Source organism: Miniopterus natalensis, chromosome 11, assembly GCF_054644295.1.
Source record: "Miniopterus natalensis isolate mMinNat1 chromosome 11, mMinNat1.hap1, whole genome shotgun sequence".
Classification (NCBI taxonomy): Eukaryota; Metazoa; Chordata; class Mammalia; order Chiroptera; family Miniopteridae; genus Miniopterus; species Miniopterus natalensis.
Window position 1 is genome coordinate 18,894,408 of NC_142091.1, and position 22,557 is coordinate 18,916,964.

At 44.4% G+C, this 22,557-nt stretch overlaps 2 protein-coding genes across 8 annotated transcripts in view; both read right to left on the reverse strand.

Annotated features, from left to right (window-relative positions):
• Positions 1 to 5,726, reverse strand: part of DYNC2H1 (dynein cytoplasmic 2 heavy chain 1) — a 244,128-nt gene extending 238,402 nt beyond the window's left edge. For all 6 annotated transcript variants that reach the window (XM_087821570.1, XM_087821571.1, XM_016206739.2 and 3 more), the window contains exons 1-4: positions 5,471 to 5,726; positions 1,895 to 2,065; positions 1,377 to 1,512; positions 120 to 238 (exon numbers count right to left, since the gene is read on the reverse strand). In XM_087821570.1, the coding sequence (XP_087677696.1) occupies positions 120 to 238; positions 1,377 to 1,512; positions 1,895 to 2,065; positions 5,471 to 5,668 (624 nt within the window). In that variant the 5' untranslated portion in view covers positions 5,669 to 5,726. The remainder of the gene's footprint in view (positions 1 to 119; positions 239 to 1,376; positions 1,513 to 1,894; positions 2,066 to 5,470) is intronic.
• Positions 5,727 to 10,702: 4,976 nt separating this feature from the next.
• On the reverse strand, positions 10,703 to 21,897 carry LOC148091938 (small G protein signaling modulator 2-like). 2 transcript variants are annotated; one of them, XM_087821575.1, is made up of 6 exons: positions 20,662 to 21,897; positions 20,260 to 20,405; positions 20,007 to 20,137; positions 18,880 to 18,934; positions 17,963 to 18,086; positions 10,703 to 14,922 (listed from the first exon to the last, which is right to left on the reverse strand). In XM_087821575.1, the coding sequence occupies exons 1-6, from the start codon at positions 20,699 to 20,701 to the stop codon at positions 14,912 to 14,914; spliced, it is 507 nt and encodes a 168-aa protein (XP_087677701.1). In that variant the 5' UTR covers positions 20,702 to 21,897; the 3' UTR covers positions 10,703 to 14,911. The 2 variants fall into 2 exon arrangements, with proteins under 2 accessions (XP_087677701.1, XP_087677700.1); XM_087821574.1 differs by lacking the exon at positions 10,703 to 14,922 and having other exon boundaries at positions 17,774 to 18,086.
• Between the last annotated feature and the right edge of the window lie 660 nt (positions 21,898 to 22,557).

Below are 22,557 nucleotides of genomic sequence, written 5' to 3' on the forward strand. Positions count from 1 at the left end.
GATATATTTTGTTCCCAACCATCAAGTAATGATTTTAAAACAGAGATAAGTTTATTAAAAATATAATTCTTAAATACTTTTATCAAAAGCCTAATATATAACATGTATGAATTACATACTCTTGAGATTGTTTCAAATAATTCTTTAAAATAAATGGCTCTTTCTTTACTAATCTGTTTATTTCCACGATGAGCTTGTTCTATCCAAAACTGGAACTCATCATTTGGTGTAAGAATACCTGAAAAAGTGAAAAGGAAAAAAATATGTCAATTGAAAATGAAAAGCCAGAAGGTTATCTAGTTTACTTGCTGATTTTGCATATTTCCTATATTCTTGAGGATGCATTGAAAAAGTCTTAGGATGCATTGAATAAAAGTTTTATAATTTCTATCAACAGAAAGTTCTTACTTGAATCCACAATAAGAAACAATAAGAGCACCAAGTTTATACTTCACATCAAGTTTATTGCTCGAAATGATTCCTATATGCTTTTGTAAACCAATCATACCTATACTATCAGTCTTCTTACATCTATGAATCTGCTTCTCTAACACAAGGCTTCCTAAATCTAACTCCAAAACCATTCATACTATTGAATATTACCAAAATGGAATTGATCATGAACCAATCAATAAATGTTTGCAATTTAATTTCAAAATACAAGCAAATTAAAATAGTTTTACTTTTAAATTTGCTTTTAAATTTTCCAATGAACTGGATAATCTCTACTTGCATAATCACATGTAGAAATAAATGCACTATTCTTTCTGGGTGTGTAGAATTAAAAAAACCATTTAAATTTACTAATTGAGCAATGACTCAAACTATATCCAATATTTTAAAATAATGATTTTATACATGTCATGCATTTCATATTAACTGTTCATATGAGTAATAATTTATAGACATAAAATTGTAATTAGTTTCCACTGTTGGCCATTGAGTCAATGTTAACTAACCAACAATACATATTGAATAAAGTATTTTTAAACAGAAACATACATATAACAAAATTATGTGTTTAGCAGTTGACAAAAATGCTATGTATGACCCAAGGCTCACAGGAACCTAACCCTGTAGTTCCCCCCTAGGATGTATGGTTCAGTATTTGCTAATTCAGTGTTCACGGTGACTGTATAGAGCATAAGTACTGCAAATAACAAGAATCAACTATATTTTCTGTTTCCTTGAATTGTACATTGTTAAAGATTACATTTTCAGCTTCAAATCCATATAGATCTATTCATAAAAAAGCAGCTCAGGTTCAGAGAAGATCCAAACATGTGGACATAAATCTTTGAAGAAATATATTAACTTACTAATGTACTAATAAGACACTTGTTTTGATTTTCTTTGATTAAGCTATCATTATATACCTCGTGTGTCATCTTCCTTAAATTTCAATTTTGATAAATTAGTGTCTGATCTTCGTAGAACCACACCCAATCCAGCTTCTAGTTCACTCAAAAGATTCTGAAGTTTGGGATCAAAGTTTCTGCTCCATTCCTGATCCTAAATAAAAACAGACAGAGCAAACAGCGATCAAAAGCTTGCCAATCAAATTTACTTCCTAAAACACTATCAAAGAACTAAGTCCACATACACCCGTTTCACTTAAAGCCTGACACTCTCTCTCACAAAGGAGAAAAAAAGTGCTTATAGCAATGTAAGAGCTTAAGAGGACTGCATTTTATGTCTTTATCCACTTTCTCTATTTGTCATCAAAGCTTACTTTTTGTAAAAATTTTTAATTAAAATATATATTTTAATTTAAAAAGCTAAAATACTAATATTAACAGCATATAAAGTAATACTTATATTTGATTATGAAAGTATTTATCCAAATAACCTAAGTTACAAAACAACAAAACGACTATACAGCTACTTTACTCACCTTTAACAGCATTGGTGCAAATACCTGCCGTACTGCCTGATAAAGGGAATTTATAGGTGATTCTAACATAGAGGAAACAAGAATGTTGTTATGTAGATTCTGATCTGTAATCACTTCAGGTCGCAGCTTGAAAAACACCAACACTTTATCCTTTGTATCAGCAGAATCAATCTAAAGTGATAAAGAAATGATTTTTAACATTATCTTCATAAAAGTTCATTATTGAAAGAAATTTCCCCTAAAATGTTGTATCACTGCAATGTTATCCTTTGGGAAGATAGTTATTTTGAAAATAATTATATAGCATACTACAACCAATCTATCTCTGCTCCTTAAGAATACTTGGTTTTTGCCCTGGCCGGTGTTGCTCAGTGGTCAGAGCATCAGTTGGTGCACCCAAAGATCAAAGGTTCAATTCTCCATCAAGGGCAGGTACCTGGGTTACAGGTTCAGCCCCAGCCCCTGTCCTGGTCAGGTAAGGGGTTGGGACACATGCGGGAGGCAAACAATCGATGTGTCTCTCTCACATCAATATTTCTCTCTTCCCCCTGCTCCCTCCCTTCCACTCTAAAAATCAATGGAAAAAATACCTTCAGGTGAGGACTAACAAAAAAAAAAACCAAAAAACTGGGTTTTAAAAGGTTTCCCCACTTACATGTGATTGTATCATAAAACTGTTTTGATAAGTGATTTATAAACAGAAAGCACTGTCTAAATATTTATGGCATACACGGCTAACTACTGCACTCCAGCCACTCAGATCAGAGCTGTGTGCCCAGGCACACAATGATGAGCAGTGCATGTCTTTCCTCTCCTTCAGAGTCTATAACAAGGGTTTTAATTACACTCTTACCAGAAACTAGCACTTTAATAGGTTCTTTTTAAGTTGTACATAAACTCAAAAGTACCAAAAGGAACTTAGTTGTCTGTCTCCTAAAATCATCTTTACCTGAACCAAACATTTTTTCTTCAAGTATTTGATCATCCAACCTTTTCCTTAAATTACCACATGACGAGATTACTTAAAATTGGAACAGAATGAGCTAAATTGGAATTTACTAAAGCAAACATGTTTAAAATCGGTCACAGTAGTAATTAGCTCATTAGCTGAAAACTGCATAAGAGAAGTTTTTGCATTATATACACATTTTCAGTTATCATTCCTTTTCCAAGGAAGAGAAGTCCATGCATTAAAAAGCTCTCAAACAAGGTCACTGCTGTGTGTGAAAACCAGGTTATAGATGAGTGAGTTTTCACGCTACTTTTTTTTTTTTATCCCAATCATTATACTTTTTAGCTGCTAGGACGGAACTGGCATTTATTGGTGTAGCTGCATTACTCAAACTCTCCTTTCCACCCATTAGAATTCTATTGGTAGTATAATCATTTTATTCCAATTACAAGCAAGTGGGATAAGCTGCAGATCTGCAGATTTGAAAAAGCCACTCTTTAGTAATTAAGTAGGTACATACCCTTGTACTTCCTCCTCTCTATCTGAAAAAAACCCTCAAAAAATACACATTTTACGATCATACTTTGAAAACAGCAGCTATGGTCACTGGCCAGGGCTCCCTGGGGCACCAGTCAGGACAATAAGTTTTGTCCTAGCCAAAGTCAGAGTTAAAGCAAAGGTTCAGTTGGCCACAGCTGCTCATCATTCCCTGAGGAAAGGAAAACTGGAGTCCACACACTTAGCTGCCTCTCCTCCCAGTTTCTCTATCATTGGCAACTATTTCTCCCTCTTTTTTTCCCTTCAATCCTCACCTGCGGATATGTTTTCATTGATTGTAGTGAGAGAGAGAGAAACATCGATGTGAGAGAGAGAGAGAAACATTGATCGGTTGCCTCTCTACCCACCCAACCAGGGATCAAACCTGCAACCTAGGTTTGTGTCCTGATTGGAATCGAACATGCAACCTTTTGGTGTAAGGGAGAACACTCCAACCAAGCCACCCAGCCAGGGCAGTGGCATTAACTTGTAAAAGCTATAGCTTCAGCCCAGCTGGTGTGGAGCAGTGGTTGAGCATCAACCCATGAACCAAGGGGTCACAGGTTTGATTCCAGGTGTGCCCTGGTTGCTGGCTCAATCCCCAGTAGAGGAGATGCAGGAGGCAGTCCATAGATGGTTCTCTCTCATCGGTGTTTCTCTCTATCCCTCTCCCTTCTTCTCTCTCTAAAATGAATAAAAATGTATTTTTAAAAAGAAGTTATAGCTTCAACTTTCAACATCCAACCCAAGATAGATGTTCACAAATTCAAACCCCTCCTCATCTTGTTTTCCCATGATGCTCTAAACTTTTGGTGGTATTTCCAACAGTATGTCCCAATTTTATAATTTGTTGAGTATGTGAATATATCATTTTAGGCTGTTGGAGTGAGGCTCTGGAAGGCAGCGGGGGGTCCTAATCTGAATTACACTACCTATTAGAGAAGTGGAGTAGTTAACACTTAGGATGTAACCTTTGTGCTTTACTTTTCCTCAGCCATAAAACGGAAATAAAAAGTCTCTTAGTGTTCTTGTGAATACTAAATGTGCCAATACACACAAAGTGCTTAGAAGAGTGCCTGACGGTGTAGAGAGAAAATAAATGTTAGCTGTGACTATCCATCGTTTCTATATCTTCACAAACCCACCAAGCCTAGCAAAGTGCTTGGCAAATACTGAGTTCAAAATAAAAATTTATTGAAGAGAAGTGAATTAAATCCAAGGCTAAAGATTCATCGTGAATGGGGTGATTCGATCATCCTACAAAAATGTACCCAATGCTTGGCTGTGTGTCAAATACTGTTAGACCTAAGAATGTGGGTGAACACAAGGGAAAAAGGTTTAGAAACATGTCTATGGTTTGTTATTTTTCATCCACTTATGATCCACTTTAATGTGTGAGGCAATTTTTTCTGTGTATTACTCTAAGGTGTGTGTGCATATAAGGTGGATAAGGTGGAGGGCTGGGTTCCAGGGCTTCCTCTCTGCCGCATATATATATGTGTGTGTGTGTGTGTGTATATATATATATACACACACACACACACATATATATATGCACGTGCGCACACACACACATATATATGTTTGTTAACTTATTAACATGTATATCCTGACTGCAAATGCAACCGTTTCTTGAGCAATCCTGCCAGGGAAGGCGGCAGTGCAATAAATAAATCAATACATCACATATTGTACATCAAAAAAGAATTTAAACCTTTGCATATAACTATTTCATATTTCCCTCGAGTAAATGTAACCCCCCAAAACTGCACTAGAATTGGCTTCCGAGAACCTCAAAAGAGAGAAGAGAAAAATATGTTTTACTAACTAAATAAGGTACATGGTGGAGGGGGGAGTTGCTTGCCGGCTTGTTTTAGTTATAACCCATCCACAGTCCTTATGGGGGAAGAATGGAACTGCCCTGTCCAGGGGCGCGGACAGGAGGCCTCGGCCAGGCCGGACACGGGCCGGGAGGCGGCCTTCAGCTCCCGAGGAGGGTCGGACGGGGAGGCCGCCGAGCGGCGCGCCGCGGCCGCGGGTCCCACCGGGGGCGTAAAGGGAGCTGGGCAGAGGTGCGGCAGCCTTACCGCGTTAGACAAGGAGATCAGGGCGTCGTCGCAGCGCTGCACCCGGAGGAGCATCTGGTTCCCGTCGTCCAAGAAGTTGTTGATCTCGGGACTGTGGTACAGCAGCGGCTGGTCCCAGGCTCCCGGCGCCAGCCCGAAGTAATTCTGCGCCGTGGTGAAGATGAACAGCTTCCGAACGTCCTCGGTCCCGCCCGCCATGATTTTGGAGAAGGGGAAAGGGGAGGGCGGACGGGAAAGAGCAGGAAGAAGACGCCGGGAGCGACGGGAGCGAGGAACCGAGCTCGACTCCAACCCAGAGCCCGCGCCAGGGCCCGCGGAGCTTCGCGGTTGCCAGGGGCCGTCGCTATGGCGACGGGGCTGTACGGCGCCGCCGCCGGCGCGCAGCGGACGTCGCCGTCTCGGGCGCGCGCGCGCAGGCTCGCCGAGCCCACGGACCGCCCCTGCGTCGCTTGGCGGCTCCGCGCCGTGGCGGAGGGCGAGGGATACTAAGGAGTTAGCGCCGGGCGGCAACGCCTGCCGTTCAGTCTTCCTGCAGCTTCCCCGCGGCGCGTTATTAGCAAAGAGACGCCGGTCCTCACGGGCTGCGGCGGGGCCTGGCTCTGAGGGCTGCGTTCCAGGGCTTCCTCCCCGCCGCGCCCGCGCCTGACAAACCACTCGGCGGCCGGCTGCACAGCTGCGAAATGGGACATCCCAGCTCGGTTGTCGTGAGAACTTGCAAGATTTCCATTTTTAAAGACACTGATAAAAGTAAGAGCTCAATGCAAAATTAAGAGTTCGTTTTCTCAATCCCCCTCCACTCTCATGTGCTGGTTAATTTCCCACCATTAGGGGTTTTTGTGTGCGTGTTTCTAATCCTCATGGAGGGTTTTTCCATTTATTTATTTCCCTTAACCTTTACTGCTGAAAGTATTACAGATGTCCCCTTTTTCCCGCCATTGACCCCCCACCCCGGCCTTCTCCGCCCGGTTGTCCAGGGCTCACTGATTTCTGGAGCGCGGCCGGGAGGGGCCTGGAGACCGAGAGACGCGGGGGGAGAGCGCGGCGCCGCGGCCTCCGCGCTCGGGGCGGGGTCACACCCGCAGCCCAGGCCCTTGGCCCCCGCAGGGACTTGAACCCGCGAGCCTTCGGCACCCGCGCTCTCCCCACGTGGCGACGCCGGCAGGGTTCCCGCCGTTATTCTTATTTTGTTATCCTGTTACTAACTTCGGAAAACTTTAAGCACCAGCTTTCCGTCACACTCATACCGGAGCACGAGCCGTTTTCCTAAAACAATCAAAACAGGCAATGATCACAGCGTGTTAACCTCAGATATGCATTAAAATCCATGAACATAGCCTGTCGGTGGTGTTCAGCAAAAACCTTCGCGCCTGAAAGTTGTCCTGAATGAAAGGGTTTATTGAGGCATGTGGCAGCCAGAAACGGACCAGGTCCTGGGCAGAGGCCAAGCCGCCAGCCGCAGGGCTGATGGAGAAAAGCCCGTGTGCCTCCCTGGGGTGGATGGGGCTCTCACGCAGTGAGTTTGGGGAAGAAAGAATTTGTTTTGAAAGAATTTACTTTGGCTTTAAGTGGGGGTGGGGTGGGTGGGGTGGGGTGGGGTGGGGTGGGGTGGGGGAGGGCGACACGGAAAGCCCTGAGAGAGGTACAGGCCTAGAGAGAAGTACTTGTTGCAAAGTTCATGCAGAAGCAGGATGTGGTGGTGGTGTCTGGTGGGCAGCTATTTTTAGATAATTACTGAAATAGCTGCCTGGAAGTTGATTCAAAGTTTCAACTACTTTGAAGAATGTGGGCCACCTTTTGATGGTTTCAGCCTGTGCCAGCTGATGAATTTCCCTTGTCTCTTCCTCCCATCCTCCATGTGACTGCTAAGTGATTAATTTCTCTCCCTCCCATTCTCCGTCTTGCTGTAGTTTAGAACACCGCAGAATTTTTCTTGTCAATGGTTTGCACTTATCCAACTCCTTTATCCTGGAGTTTTGTAGACCCCAGAGCTGGGGAGCCTCCTCAGCTGCCTCTGCTGGCCTTGCCTGATTATCAGTGAAGCCTGGTGCCAGATACAGTGGAAGTGATGTTGACATTGTGAGGAAGGGACCCTTCCCCTGAGATTTGGGTGGCTATGAATAGAAACTCCCATTTTACTAAATGAATCAGGCACCTGGAGCTAAGACAGTAAAATTGGGGTGTATAGAGAGCTTCCATCTGCAGATTTTCAGTGATTCTTATGCATGTGGTGTTTCAACACTCAGAAAGCTCAAAGTGAAACTGAGTAAACATAGTGCCAATGAGCATAACTTTTTAAAGTTTCAAACTGACTTTCATTGTGGTGAAGAAACAATTAAATGCTAGTTCTTTTGTTGAATTTCAAGGAAGACTTCAGAATCCACTTCCAGCAACAGTTGTTGATGTAGAGTTAACCAGGGAGGGAATGGTAGGCCCCCTTTATTTTAAACATTCCTTTCAAATAATAACAGAATTTGTGTGTTTGTTTTGTTAATCCTGAACAGGGGATTTTTTTCCATTCATTTCTTAGAGAGAGTGGAAGGGAAAAAGGGAGGGGGGGGGGAGAGAGAGACAGAGAGAGAGAGAAACATCAATGTGAGAGAGACACATCGATTGGTTGCCTCCTGCACAGGCCTGGACTGGGGACTGGGGATCAAACCTGCAACCCAGGTACCTGCCCTTGACCTGGAATCGAATCCTCAACCCTTCCATGTGCGGGCCAATGCTCTAGCCACTGAGCCACACCGGCCAAGGCAGTAACAGAATTTTTAAAGGTCCACATGATTTGGAGGAGAAAGGAAGAACTGACCTAAGGAATGTTAAAAATTATATGAATAGCCAGGCTGGGTGTGGCTCAGTGGTTGAGCATCAACCTAGGATCTAGGAGATCGTGGTTCAATTCCCAGTCAGGGCACATGCCCGGGTTGCAGGCTCAATCCCCAGCAAGGGGTATGCAGAAGACAGCGATCAATGACTCTCTCATCATTGATGTTTCTGTCTCTCTTTCCCTCTCCCTTCCTCTCTCTGAAATCAATAAAAATATATATTTTTAAAAATTATATGAATAGATGCATTGTATTATAGATTTTTTTTTGTCTTCAATCATTTTCTTCTCATAGAATTTTAAATACACACTCAGATTCTTTAGTTAGGAAGATTGGTAGAACAGCTTAACTTTAGACTTGTCAATTACACAAATGAGAAATTACCCAAAAACACCATAAAAATAAAACATGACATTCATACCACTGGATAGGGAAAATAAAACTAATTAAAGACAGAAACATTGATCAATATAAGTGGAAGACAGGAAAGGAGTACAGAAAAAAGCAAATTAAAAGTATGATAAATATAAAGCATAACAAAAGATGATACACAGAAAAACTCAATATTTACAATAAATTGATTAACCTTCCCAGTTATGTCACTTAAGGAGTTTGAATATATTCTGGTGATTCTGAGGGAGAAGTGGGAAGTGCCCCACCGGGGTGTCTGAATCAGTCACCTGTGACCATATCAAATGTGCCCATTTTATATGTCTGCCTCCAGGCATCAGTGCATATGCTTTTAAGTCTAAACCCCATGGGTGGGAGTTATTGCTTGTGTCAATGACTTCACTATCCTTTGTAGATTTGCTCAATAGTTAGCCAGTCTTTTAAATACAAAGGAAGCTGTAGATTTCTGTAAATTAATGTCATTTCTGCTACATTCTTGTCCTCCTAAAATAAGCTGATACACATATTCTATAATTTCAGGGGTTTTTTTATTGAATCAGTCTATGAAAGATGGTACTGTCACACCCACTCATTATAATGTCATCCACAACACAGTTCACTTCAGCCCAGATACAGTACAGAGTCTCACAGACGATGATGCCACATGTATTGTAATTTGCCAGTAAGTGTTTTTTCACACCGATTTTTTTCCAAGTCTAAAATTGTTAAAAATTGAATCTTTACTTTTTGAGCCTTTGAATTGCAATATATGAAATTTTAAATTTAGGGAAAGCAGATATGAAGTTTAAAATTTTTTAAATTTGTTCTTTCTACTAACAGTTGTCATCAGAGTTCCTGCCCCTTGTCACTGTGCCCACAAGCTGGCTTACCTTGCAGGTCAGAGTATTCACCAACAACCACATCATTCCTGTCAAACCGTCTCCTTTACCTTTGACCCACAGAGAAAGCCTGATGGGACATCGAACACCACAATTTGTAAATTTAACTTTTTCCTTTTGAAGCTGAACATCTAAAATATTTTCCTAGATACATAATTTTAAATTCTAATCATTGTTAATTGGACACGGAGAAGATTCAGAGTGATAAATGCCATTTTCAATACCACCACTGACTTAACATAAGACTCCTGTTTTCCAGACAGGAGAACTGATAGTGAGGATTTTGTCCAGCAATTTACCTTTGAAATGTGTTACAGTAAGTTCATGATTAAATGTACCCAAACATTTTGCACTCCTAGAAATGCTACTCTGCTCATTGTAAAGGCTGTGCTTATATGGTGAATACACCTAAGAACAGGTGAATTCTACTTGGAAAGTGATATCTACTTTATTTTTGAAGCATTTTAATTTTAAAGCATAGCCAAGACAAAAATAACAAAATTAAGTAGGGATTTGTATCTAGTATTTTATATGAAAGAAATAACCTGTATACATGAATATTGTTTATTCTTTGTACTGGGGTGGGAATTTGTATTTTGGACAGAGCTGTAATGAGGAGAGTTTTGTAATTTAAAAGTTAGCAATTTGTGCCCTAGCCAGTTTTGCTCAGTGGTTAGAGCATCAGCCCTCACACTGAATGGTCCTGGGTTCGATTCTGGTCAAAGGCAGTACCTCGGTTGCAGGCTTGATCCCAGGCCCCTCTCAGGGCAAGTGCCGGAGGCAACCAATCCATGTGTCTCTCTCACATCAATGTTCCTCTCTCTTACCCCCTCGCTCTCTTCCCGCCTTCCCCCTTCCACTCTCTCTGAAGAGCAATGGAAAAAATATCCTGGGGTGAAGATTAAAGAAAAAGAAGAAGATATACTTCCGATAACTAACTATGACCTCTTTTGCTTCAGTATTGAGAGCTGAAGACTCCAGTTCTAGGACACAGAAAGACTGACCATCATACAGTACTCACTTAAAAACGAAAAAAACACACAAAATTGCTAAAAATTAAATGGTTCCCAGACGACAGTAAACAAGTGAAAATGATTTACCTGTCAGGCAGACGAAGTTTTCACTCTCTTAATAATGAACAGAAATCTGGAATTCTGGGAGCAACTATAAATATGACTCAAGGAGACCCAAGCAAAGCAGCTATAGTTCTAGAAAAAACAGTAAGAGATCCCAAACACAATCATGTATTCCATTTAAAAAAAAAAAAATCTTAGCTTTTGCAACAGAATTGATAGACCTAGAGAGCATTATGCTAAGTGAAGTAACTCAGAGAAAGACAAATACCACATGATTTCACTTATATGTGGAATTTAATTAAAAAATAAACAAAATGGAAACAGACTCAGATAAAGCGAACAGACTGACAGCTGTGAGAAGGAAGGTGGTTTGGGAGCTGGTTGAAAAAGGTGAAGGGATTAAGCAATACAAATTGGTAGCTAGAGAATAGCCACAGAGATGTAGATCACAGCATGGGGAATATAGTCAGAAATATCAAGATAAATATGTATGGGGCCAGGTGGGTACTTGAAGTAGAGGGGTGGAGGGGACCAGTCTGTCAAGTACATGATTTTTAACCACTTTGCTGTGCATCTGAAACTACTACCGAATAATATTGAATGTAAACTTTAATTGAAAAGAAAAAAAAATATATATATATAGAGAGAGAGAGAGAGAGAGAGAGAGTGTCACAGAAGGGTTCACAAATTTGTCACATTTAAAGATGCAGGATTAAAAATAACCTAATTCTAAACACAGTGCTGTAACTGTTAATTCTCCTCCTTAGCACCAAGAAGGTGACACTTTTATTACTAAATAGAATTTCTCCTGTAAAATCAAGTCTTTTAAAAGCAAAGCAAAATAATACCAAGTGAATTTCTTACAATAGCTTTTCTTTTGACAATCCCAAGGAGTTACATAGAACTCCTATGAAATAGGCTATCTATACAAAATAAAGATTTCCACAATAAAATTGACAAGCAGAGGTATATTTTGTGGATACTACATGTCAAAAGTGATTTTTAAAACTTACACAACACATGCACCCACATGCATCTGCTCATGCTCCCCACCCCCGACAAAAATACCTTCACTGTGGTCAGAAGTCACCCAAACACTGGTTCCCCCCTAACGCCCTGGTGACTCTTCTTTCTCTATCATAGCTGAAATTCTTCTTAAAATGGTCACTGCCGTCCTTCTTTGGATTTAAGAATCCTGAAGGAGCAAAATACATTCCTAGGGAGCCTTATGCATGTTACTTTCATGTTCTGACCCTCCCCTAGAGAAATGCTTTACTTGTACTCAGGTAAACTTCACACCCTTCTACCCCTACCCCATCACCCAGGGGCTTCAGCAGGCTAATAAAAGCAGGTCAGTCTCTGCTGCTGCTGTGATGGAACCAAATACGACATCAGTGTCCCGAGATCAACACTGAGATGCAACATAAAACCTAGTGTCATCAGTATTCCATACGTATTTACACAATAGTAATGTAGAATAATTTTTCACAGGAACAAAATCATTATACAACACAGAAAGGGTTGGTGGCAGGATGGTGAGGACATTACCAAGGCAGTTCCTGGGTCCCGGCCTCCATGCTCTGTGCTACCCTCTCTCCGGGAGTCTCACTGGTATAGTGACTGCATCCAGCACAACACAAAATTAGAGCAGCAACTGCCCACCCAATAACTCAGTCCCTCTGCAGACCGAGGACTCTGTCCTTTCATGAAGTGCTAAGAGTTTGTCTTGAACATCAACATTGCATGGCAGATGCAGACTTTAAGTAAAACCTTTCAACCAAACTGCAAGCAGAGGAGGGTTGGAGAACCTAAGTGCTTAAAAGCCAAGAAATGTGCCAATGCCAACAAAGCAGGTGACCTGCCATCTTGACTTCCATGACATTTCAGCTATTCTGTTCACTTAATAATTGTGTGCTTTAAGTTTCTTTTCAAATTTCAGTATAAGGAGACTATTGTTGCAATCACTGAAATGGGTAAATTGACTACTTGATAACTCAAATACTATTTTCTTGATCAGAATATAAAATAAGCCCTGGCCAGTGTGGCTCATTGGTTAAGCATCATCCCGTGCACTGAAAGGTCACTAGTTCAATTCCTGGTTGGGAAACATGCCCAGGTTTTGGGCTCAATCCCCAGTTGGGGTGCGTGTGGGAGGCAACCAATGACTGTTTCTTTCTCACATTGATGCTTTTGTCTCTCTTTCCCTCTGTGGTGGGGGGAGGGAGGAGAGCAAGGGGTTTGGTCCACAGAAAGCCAGGGGTAGACTCTGTGACCCAACAGCTCTGCTTTTCAGACTTAGCTCTTCGAGATCCTGGCAGGAGTGAGCAAAGCCATATGTACCCAGTATCCACAGCGAAATGATATGAAAGAGCAAAACCCTGGGAGCCCCTCAATGCCCCAGCAGTGAGGAACAGTGCACCCCTACATGGGAACACCACACAGAGTAAAAACGGTGAGAGATGCATCTATGCGAAACTACACAAAAAGATGCTCAGTGTGTATTGTAAAGTGGAAACAACCTGCAGGTCGTGTCTAGTGTGAGCCCTATTTTGTTACAGAAAGGAAAATGAAGAAAAGGCCAGTGAATACTGAATTTATATTTCTACTTAATTTTCTGTCAATTTCATACATGGTCCTTATTTGGGAATATTATCTTAGTGTTTTTAATCTTGAGTAAGTTCTAAAAAAATTGCTTTAAAGCAAATAAATCCACAATGAACAATTGCAGCTGGTTCTGCCTACACTAGTAATTTGGGGGTACACTAGGATGACTTTAACAATGGTTTGTTTTATTGTGGAGTAGATTTTCTCTGCTTTCCTTTTTTTTTAATTCATTTTCAGGTAAAGGCCCTGCAGTTACAGTCAGTCAAGGAGGGGGCCCAGCAGGTCCTGTCTGAGTGTGTCAGTGCGTGTGTGTAAAGTGCCAATGGCTGCTGGAAGGCTACCCTGAAGGGCACTGGGATCCTGCTTCGTCTCACCTCTGTACTTCACATTCCAAAATTAAAAGCATATTTCACATCCTAACACTAGTCTTAGATGTCTGAGTGGCTGCTGCTGCTATAATGGTTAACACTTACACAGCTCATCTATGTGCCAAGGAGCTGTTCAGGAGCTTACATAACTCATTTAATTCTCACCACGTCTATGAAGCAGGTAACTCTTATCCCCATCTTATAGGTGGGGAAACTGAGGTACAAACTGGCTTCATCACTTGTCCAGGTCACACTGCTAAGAAGTGTGGAGTTGGAATTTGAACCCAAGCTGTGTGGCTCCAGAACCTGGGCTATTAACCACCATGAGGACTGGCCCACATTGTGTGATGACATCAATCAAGACCCATCTCAATCCCCTCCCCTTCCTCCAGGAAGCTCTTCCATTTGGGTTCCATAAATACCCAATGCCTGCTCCATGGAGGCCCTGCATTAGGCACTGGGGATGAGTGGTAACAGAACAGGCAACAACCTTGATCTCCAGGCACTCAGGGTTATGTCCTGCAGTGCTGTTTCACAGGTCCATGTAGGATGTATTAATACTTTTCTAGAAAATACACGTTTTATCTCCCCCATCCAGGCTGAGAGTCCGGGGAAGTAAAACCTGCTAAGATTAGATATAGCAGAGTGGGGAAAAAGAGAGCCTCTGAAGTCAGGCAGGCCTGGGTTTGACTCCCAGCTCTGTTGATTATTAGCTGTGTGACCTTGGGAGAGTCAGTTTGTCTCTCTGTGCCTTAGTTTCCTCATCTATTAAAATGAAATAATCAGTACTTGTATTATGAATTTAATTTTTAAGTTCTTAGGAAGGGATCAGGCCACCTCTCTCTCCTGCTACTGCCCTCAGCAGAAGGGCACTGACATTTATTGAGCACCAATGACATGCAATGCTAGGTTCCAGGACCCTTATACATGTTTCCCATTCAGTCTTGAAAACAAGCCCTCTAAGGTGGACACTGAATGCTGGGGTGATTAACCAAACCCCTGCCACCAAGGTACCCCATTGTTCACAGCCCTTTCTTAGGACCAAAAACTAATATGCATTCCCAATCTGTACATGAGGACATTGAGACTCAGAGAAGTTAACATACTTTCACCAAAACTAGACATCTACACAACTCTAGAGCCAGGCTCCTTTCTCTGGAATTGCTGGCATGCATTAGGCATTCAGTGAATGCTCGCTGTAGACCACGATGGCAATTAAGGTCAATACACCCATAGAAGGCTCTGGAAAGGATATGGTGCTTTACATTGCCACAGAGAAGCTTCAGGGGAGTCCTGCAGGTAGAGAAAACAGACACTTAGAGCAGATTCACACACAGCCCAGGTTGCCTGGAGAAAGTACAGCTCATTAGGAGCAGGTTGTCAGGGGGACTTCAGGAGTATTGTTTCCACCCACACGGCATCACTGCCCCTTCTGCTATCACCTTGGGAGTGACCCCAAGCCCAGCTCTAGCCCTATAGTTTGGGTGGGATTGAATCTACCCCGTATGTGATTCAGGTTGGAGTTACAATGATTGGGTTAGAGGTTGTCATGTGATCCAACCTGCACCAATGAGAATCAGCCCTGGGACTTTTTGTTGAAACAACTGGGAAACACACTCTTCCCTGATTGAGTTCCTAAGCCAATGGGATATGGGGCAGTGGCAGCTGGGATCCATTTTTTGCTACCTCATCATAGTGACAAGCAGAGGCAAGAGCTCAAGAAACAGAGATTTCTGTTTTGAGCATCTGGATCCAGCCATACCTGAGGCCCTGCACCTATGGGATTCTCATTTCTGTCATCAGATTTTCCTTTTTACTTGAACTAATTTGAAGTCAGTTTTGGACACTTTCAGAAACAGTTCTCACTTCTAAAGTGACCCAGCTGAAACTAAACTGAGCCAAACTGGGATTTAGAGTCTGACTAATTACAGAGTAGTGACGCCTCAGAGATTCTCTTTGCATGGAAATTTTGTTGGGGTTTTTTGGCTGAAAGAGGAGAGAGGAATAAGGCCCTAGAACTGTTGGAATAAACAAGGACTGCTGAAGGGAATATCGTGCATTCTTGCAAAGAACAGAGTAGAGCACTATCTGCATAATTATCCTCAAGACATCTGGGGACAGCCAGGAAAATCTAGGGAGACTAAGGGGAAGTCATGGCCGAAGGCCTCCAGTTATAAATGGAGACATTAAACTTTAAAGTCATCCTCTTTGTGTCCTCAGGTTGGTGAGTCTCAGGCTTGTTCAGATTGCATGAGGACAGCATCTCACTGACAGCTCTCCCACAGTGTACTTGAGTATCTGCAAGGTGGTGAGCTCCCTATCACTAGTGGCATGTAAACAGATACAATGAGAGAGGGTAGTAGGTTAAAACGGCATTTTCAGTGATCCATAATCACTGGAATTTCTCTACTGCGTGGCTTCCGAGGCTCCACACAGACCTGTGGGGAGCCGGCGGGACTCCCCCCGGGAGGACCCGCCGGGCGAGGTGCTGCCCAGGGAGAAAGACCCGGGAGGCCCGCTTGCCCTAGTGCCATCAAGAGAGAAATCTCTGAGGCATTGACCCGAGTGGTGGGCAGCGGTGCTAGCACTCGCCCTGCTCCCCCCGCTCCCCCTCCATCCGAGGGACAGGGAACGGTTTGCATTCAGTGTCCCAGCTATCAATTTGCAGAGACCCATGCAACGGTATCAGTGGAAAATGCTTCCCCAGGGAGATGTGGATGAGTTAGTGGCCCCAGGCACAGAGGAGCTGCCTGGGTGAGCTGCAGAGGTGCCCTCCTGCTCCCTGACCCAGTCCTTGAGGCACCAAAGCAACACTAAATTCTAGAAAGGCTAATTAGGAAGCTGGCCCCGGCCTGAAGGGTTAAAGGATAGTTAAGCCACATACCAAGCCAAGGACTCTATCCTCCCCAAAAGTTCCCATTAGAAGCCGAGATAAGGATACTTTCCAAGGCCTGAGCTCCTGCAGGAGGCAGGGTGTTTACTCTGAAAAGGCATTCGTAGGGCCTTGGAGGAATTACTTAGTATCGGGCTAAGGGAAGAAATGTGGGGCAGGGTGCTATTCAGCACAATCAACAGTGCCTGTATATATTGAGCCGAGAAAATAAACTCGGGGCTGGCAGCTGGCAACAGGAATGAGCTGCAGCCCTCCCGATCCCATCCTGTCTCTTGTCTTTCTTTTCCAATCCTCACCCCCTCAATCAGGTTCCCGTTCGACTGCCGGCAGGCTCCGGCACAGACCTACTTACTCAGGACCTCTAGGAAGTAGTCTAGGTACTGGTAAGTTTTGCTACCTCCCCCAGGTGAGTCTGATGCCCATTAAAATGTGGCACTCTCCAGTTATATCGCTGCTTCTCAAACTTAAAAGTATACACATGGTCTTGGGATCTTGTTAAATGCAGATTCTGCTTCAGTGGGTCTAGAATGAGGGACTGAGAATCTGCTCAGGTGATCATGTTTCTGGTCCACAGGGCTTAGAAGACTCTGAAAATTGGAGTCCAGCCCTCACTCCTCATGCTCCAATGGCTGAAGATTAGACCATCCATTGGGATAGAGGCCCAGCAAGGAAAAAAGGATTCTATTCTTGCAGGCCAGGGTAGGCCAGGGCAGTGGGGAACAGGACCATACTCATGAATGGGCTGAGTAGTTCCAAAGAGACCAAAGCTCTATGTGCAAGGAAATAACTTTAACATTATAAAGTAAAGGTACCACATGTTATCCACTTTAAACAATTATTTGATTTGTCCTTACAATAGCTATATAAAATAAGCATTAGTGTCCCCTTTGCTGGAGGAGCAAACTGAGGCAAGTGTGGTTGTCATCAAGTAATATTTCTGGTTTCTGCCTTCTAGGAGCATGAGAGGACTGCACTACCTGGCCCCTTGTGGGTGGGGCCAGTGAAGTGTGAGTGGAAATGACAGGTGCCTCACGTGGGCTGGAGCATTTAATTGTTGGTTCGAGGCACTCCAAGCTACCTTTCCCTCTGTAACGGTAACTGGCAGTATTTAAGACTGTGGTGGCCCCATCAACAGGACCCTTTAATGTGGAGAAAGCAGAGTCCCCAACTGATCCATAATAGGCACATGGTATGCATGACAAACCTATGTTGTAATAGCAACTGAGATTTTTGGGACTGTTTGTTACTGTGACATAGCTTGTTTATCCTGAATGACACATGTAAGGAAGCTCCAACAGCTAGGACTTCGAAAGGGTAGGATTTAACCTAAACTTGGATGATTCTATAGCCTCTGAAGTCAGTACAAAGCAAGGAATGGACATCTCCAAATCTTTGGTAAGTCCTTCCATTCCCTCCATCCACAGGTCAAGCCCCTCATACCTCTCATGGTTGAGCCACCATCAGCAAACCACTCTGTGAACAGGAAAAGCAAGAGGATTTGCATGGACTGGGTTGCCTCAGGGATGGCAGGTTGCACATATGACATCCATGAGGTCCTGGGGCACTGTGGTGGGTAGAAGGGGCAGAGGGAGAGCCTATATTGGTCACAGAAACCTCACCCCAAAGCAAGCAGCTCACCCCTAGACCAGCACAGAGATAGGTCTGCCCCTGAGTGTCACAGTAGGAAACAGCGGTCCCAATCATTGTCTGAACCAAGTCCTTGAGCCCACCTGATCCAATGAAAGCCAGCACCAAGATTTGGGGCCCCCAGAAAATACACAGCTGATGACAGTGAAGAGAGAACAACAAGAGAAAGACGAGAGCCAAGAAAACAGGTTCGATCCCAGAGCAAGAGGCCAGGCCACGTAGTCATTCTGCTGTCCTCACAAGAGGCTGACGTGAAGGAAGGGGAGCCTACCAGGGACTTCGGGGAAGGCTGACCGTCTCGAGTCCCCAGCGATGGACTCTCTGGGTGAGCGAGTCTCTGGTGGTGACCCGGAGGAAGCCTCACTCATCTGAGGAGGCAGGGCACCCAAGGGCAAGGACCAGGGGAGTCTCCCACTACTGAGGGCACCTGCGCTGTCCGTGGTCCTGACCCATAGAGCTGCCCCACTAACCAGGTCTCACACAGGTTAGCGACCCTTCAGAATCATGTGGGAGGCTTATTAAAAAGCCATAAGCCTGGATCCCACCCCTGACCTACTGAATAAAACCCCCTTGGTGATACAGTCTTTGAGTCTCTATTTCAAAAACAATTTTGACATAGCGGCAACATTTGAGAACCAAGAAAGTATGACGGACCTAACTCCTGGACACTGGTGATTCCTGATCAACTGCTCCTAGGACACAGCACTTACAGTTTCCATCCCTGTTGTCTTTTCCAGCTCCATGAAAACTGCAGCAACTTCAGTGCTGCAAAACACACATAACAATAACATGCATTACAATTTCTAGAGTTTACTTCCTGGCCTCGTGGTAATTCCAGACTAGTGAAAAAATTTTATTTTCTCTAGGACAGGGCTCAGTAAATATTTCCTGTAAAGAGCCACACAGAAAATATCTTTGGTTTTGTGAGCATTTGGTTGCTACTTTAACCACTCCACTCTGCTGTCATAATGCAAAAGTAGCCATAAACGAAATGTAAACAAATGAGCATGGGTGTGGTCTAATTAAATTTTATGGAAACAAATGTGAGTTTCATATCATTTTCATCTGTCACAAAATAACCTTCTTTTGATTTTCCCCCCAGTTACTCAAAAATGTAAGAACCATTCTCAGCTCTTGGGCTGCACAAAATGAGCTGGGTTTGGCCTACAGACCTTAGCTTGCCAAGTCTTGCTCTAGGAAATTAAGAAGGGTGCATATTTGCCCCTGTGTCATGTGTCTTCAAGGGTGATTGGTAATACCTGGGCTCTCCCCTAGGGCTCCAAGGGGAGGGGGAGTTGTGAACTCAGCCCCACTTGTCATCAGAGCTCAGTAGCTGACAAGGTCAGCCCATATCCAATGAGAGAGTAGAACGCTGACTTCAGATTTTTGGGGCCAACAAAAGTGGCTTGTTACACTACCCTTCCCCAAGCAGACTCACCAATGAGCTGCCAAGAAAGACCAGCAACCGCCTGTAAACTGTGCTAGAAAGATGGCCCCAGTTCTTAACCAATCTCAGGGAAGGGTTGATCAGTTGCACCCAGGTGTGCCAAGCATGCCTCTGTGCCCAGTTCCTCCCACCCTGCAGGTATCACCAAGGGATCCCTTCGCTACTGAGCCACAGCACTCCAAGCTGCATCCTGCATGGTGGAGGCTGAACAGCATAAAGGCATCTATTTGTGTTTGGCTTCCATCTCCACTGGGACCAAGACTCAAATGACAATATGGCAGAGGTGGCCAGCTCCCAGCCCCAGGGGTGAGGGAGCCCAGACATTAATGGGGGGGCTGCTGCTTCAAGCCCAATGTGGGGAGGGTGGTGTTTTATCTAGTTTGTACCCACCGACTGCCCTTGGCAACCACTAGCACAGAACAGCCCGCAGGAACCACGGTCCAGGCAGGGCCCATGAAGACTGGGGATGTGCTGCCCAAGGGGTGGACACCCAGGTTGCCACCGGAAAGCCTCTTCTGGATCTAGAGGTGTGAGGGGAGGTAGTGGGTGAGGCCTGGAGTTACCTTCAAGGCCCCACTCCATTCCCCGACCCCACATCAAGGCAGAAACTCCCCCACAGGGTCCCACTGCCCGCCGCACTCACACACAGGGCTGTACACTTGGTGGGCGAGTCCTGGCACAAGTGCGAACTGTGGATGCGGTGCCTCTGGACAAACTGGTCAGCAGAGGGATCGGGCCCGAAGTGATCTGCAGTCTTCATCTCGGTGTATTCCAGTGCACAGGGCCCCACTGCAGAGCAGATGGGGGCTGGCAATCCTTAGCCCCACAGAGTTCACCCTCCCATCTGCCACCAGATGTGCCACTCATTTCACTGCCCCCCCCCTTCAGCCAGCTAGGATGCCCCAGAGTCCTGCTAAGGAGAGGCCAGCACCAGACCCTGGGTGCAAGAGACAGGGAACAGGTAAGTATGGATGAGGGAAACTGGAGGGCAGTGAGAGAGAGTCCCTTAGATGCCCTGTGAGCCTCAGAGCCCCGGACCACTTACTCAACAAAGACGCAAGGATGGGGCCATCCACAGGGTCCATCAGGAGAGCTTCCTTTCATGGTATTTATTAGCAAGAGAGGAAACGTGCAAGTTTGAATGGTGACCAGCATCCAATGGTGATCGGCCACTCCCTCCATCCCTGTGTGCCCCTGGGCAGGGATGGGTTTTGGGTTTTGAGTGAGTTGCCGTGTAGTGCTTTCTAAGTCTTTGCAAACCTCAAGCAGTCTAGAGAGTAAAGAGAATTTCAGAGTTGGAAAGGACCTTGTTCTGACCTCCTGAGGGATCTCAGGCCCAGAGAGGCTAAGTGACCTGCTGGAAGCCACACAGCAGGTGGAGGCAGGCATGGGCTGACACTTTCCGCTCCACCATTCCTCTCCCTTCCAAAGGTCCCTGACCATAAACCTTCTAAGTGTTGCCTTTAAAATATCAGGGAGGGCCCTGGCCGGTGCAGCTCAGTTAGCTGGGTGTCATCCTGTGCACTGAAAGGTGGTGGTTTGATTCCCGGTCAGGGCACATGCCCAGACTGCTGGCTCAATCCCGGTAAAGGGTGTGCAGGAGGCAGCCGGTCAGTGCTTCTCTCTCACACCTATGTTTCTCTCTCTCTCCCTCTCCCTTCCTCTCCCTCTAAAAAAGTCAATTAAGTGTCTTTAAAACTATACAGTAGGGAGAGTTGGGAGCAAGATATGACAATAACTGGGACCTAAGGTGATGGGTTCCGTTCAAACAGTTCTTCATCCTGAGTGTGTTGCTTATATGAAACAATACATGTATTAACATTTCAAACAATGATATAGTAACAAAAAATAAATATATGTAAAGACTGGAGGAATCCAAATAAAGTTTGTAGCTTAGTTAGCAGGACTGCAGCAATGGCAACTTCTTGTTTTGACCTGTGCTCTGTTTGTGTAGAATGATATCATTGAGGGGAGGAAAGAACTCTGTACTAATGTTGCAACTTCCGTGTGAATCTAAAATTCAGAAAGTTTAATGAAGCAACAGGTGGACATTGCTGCCCAGACTATTTCTAATTCCTTTTGACTGACATATTTGGTAGGAAACCACAAGGTCCTACACCAAAGGCCATAACTTCAGAGGCCGTGGACCCCTGACAGGGCAGGGGGGTCCCGCTGCAGTTTACAGGCAGCTGAAGGACTAACTGCAGCCCCGGAGCCTAGATGCCTTTCAGCCCCTCTCCTGCCCCGAGGCCTGTGCTCCTCTCCTTCCCTCGGCTGGGAACAGTTCCCCACCCTCCCCCTGGGATAAGCCTACGCACCCTCCAATGGAAGCTGAACTGTCATACCTTCCAGGACACTGTTCATGGCCACCTGGAGGAGATTAAACACCGCCCACCTCACAACATTGGAACATGCACAACATTTTATCACAGTCACTATTTGACTGTTCTGCCTGCTACAACATTAGCTTCCTGAGGGGAAGGACCTTGCTCTGTACTTTCATAAATATTTTCCTAACAAATCAGCAATGAATAGAAAATAATATCCCCCGTGTGCGAAGATACAGTGAAACAGGCACTTTCATAGATCAAAAGATGGGAGATTCATAGAACTTCTGTCTGTCTGTGTGTCTGTCTCTCTCTGGTTGGAAAAAAGTGCTGACCATGATGAATCTCAGATTATAGACTCTTCAGGGGCTCCCCACTGCTCTTGGCATCATAGGACAGATGAGATCCGTGTATCCCCAGTATCTAGGTTAGTGCCTGGCCCACAGTAGGTGATCACTAAGTACCTGCTGGGTGAGTGCTTGTCACGGAGACTCATACTCTAAAAGCGTTATGTCAGGTAATTCTGGCCAGGAGAGAAAATGTAAAAACAGACACTACGCACTTCCAAAATGCTCTCTCCTCGCTAACTCCCCTGTCCTCTCTTCTTCGGAGTG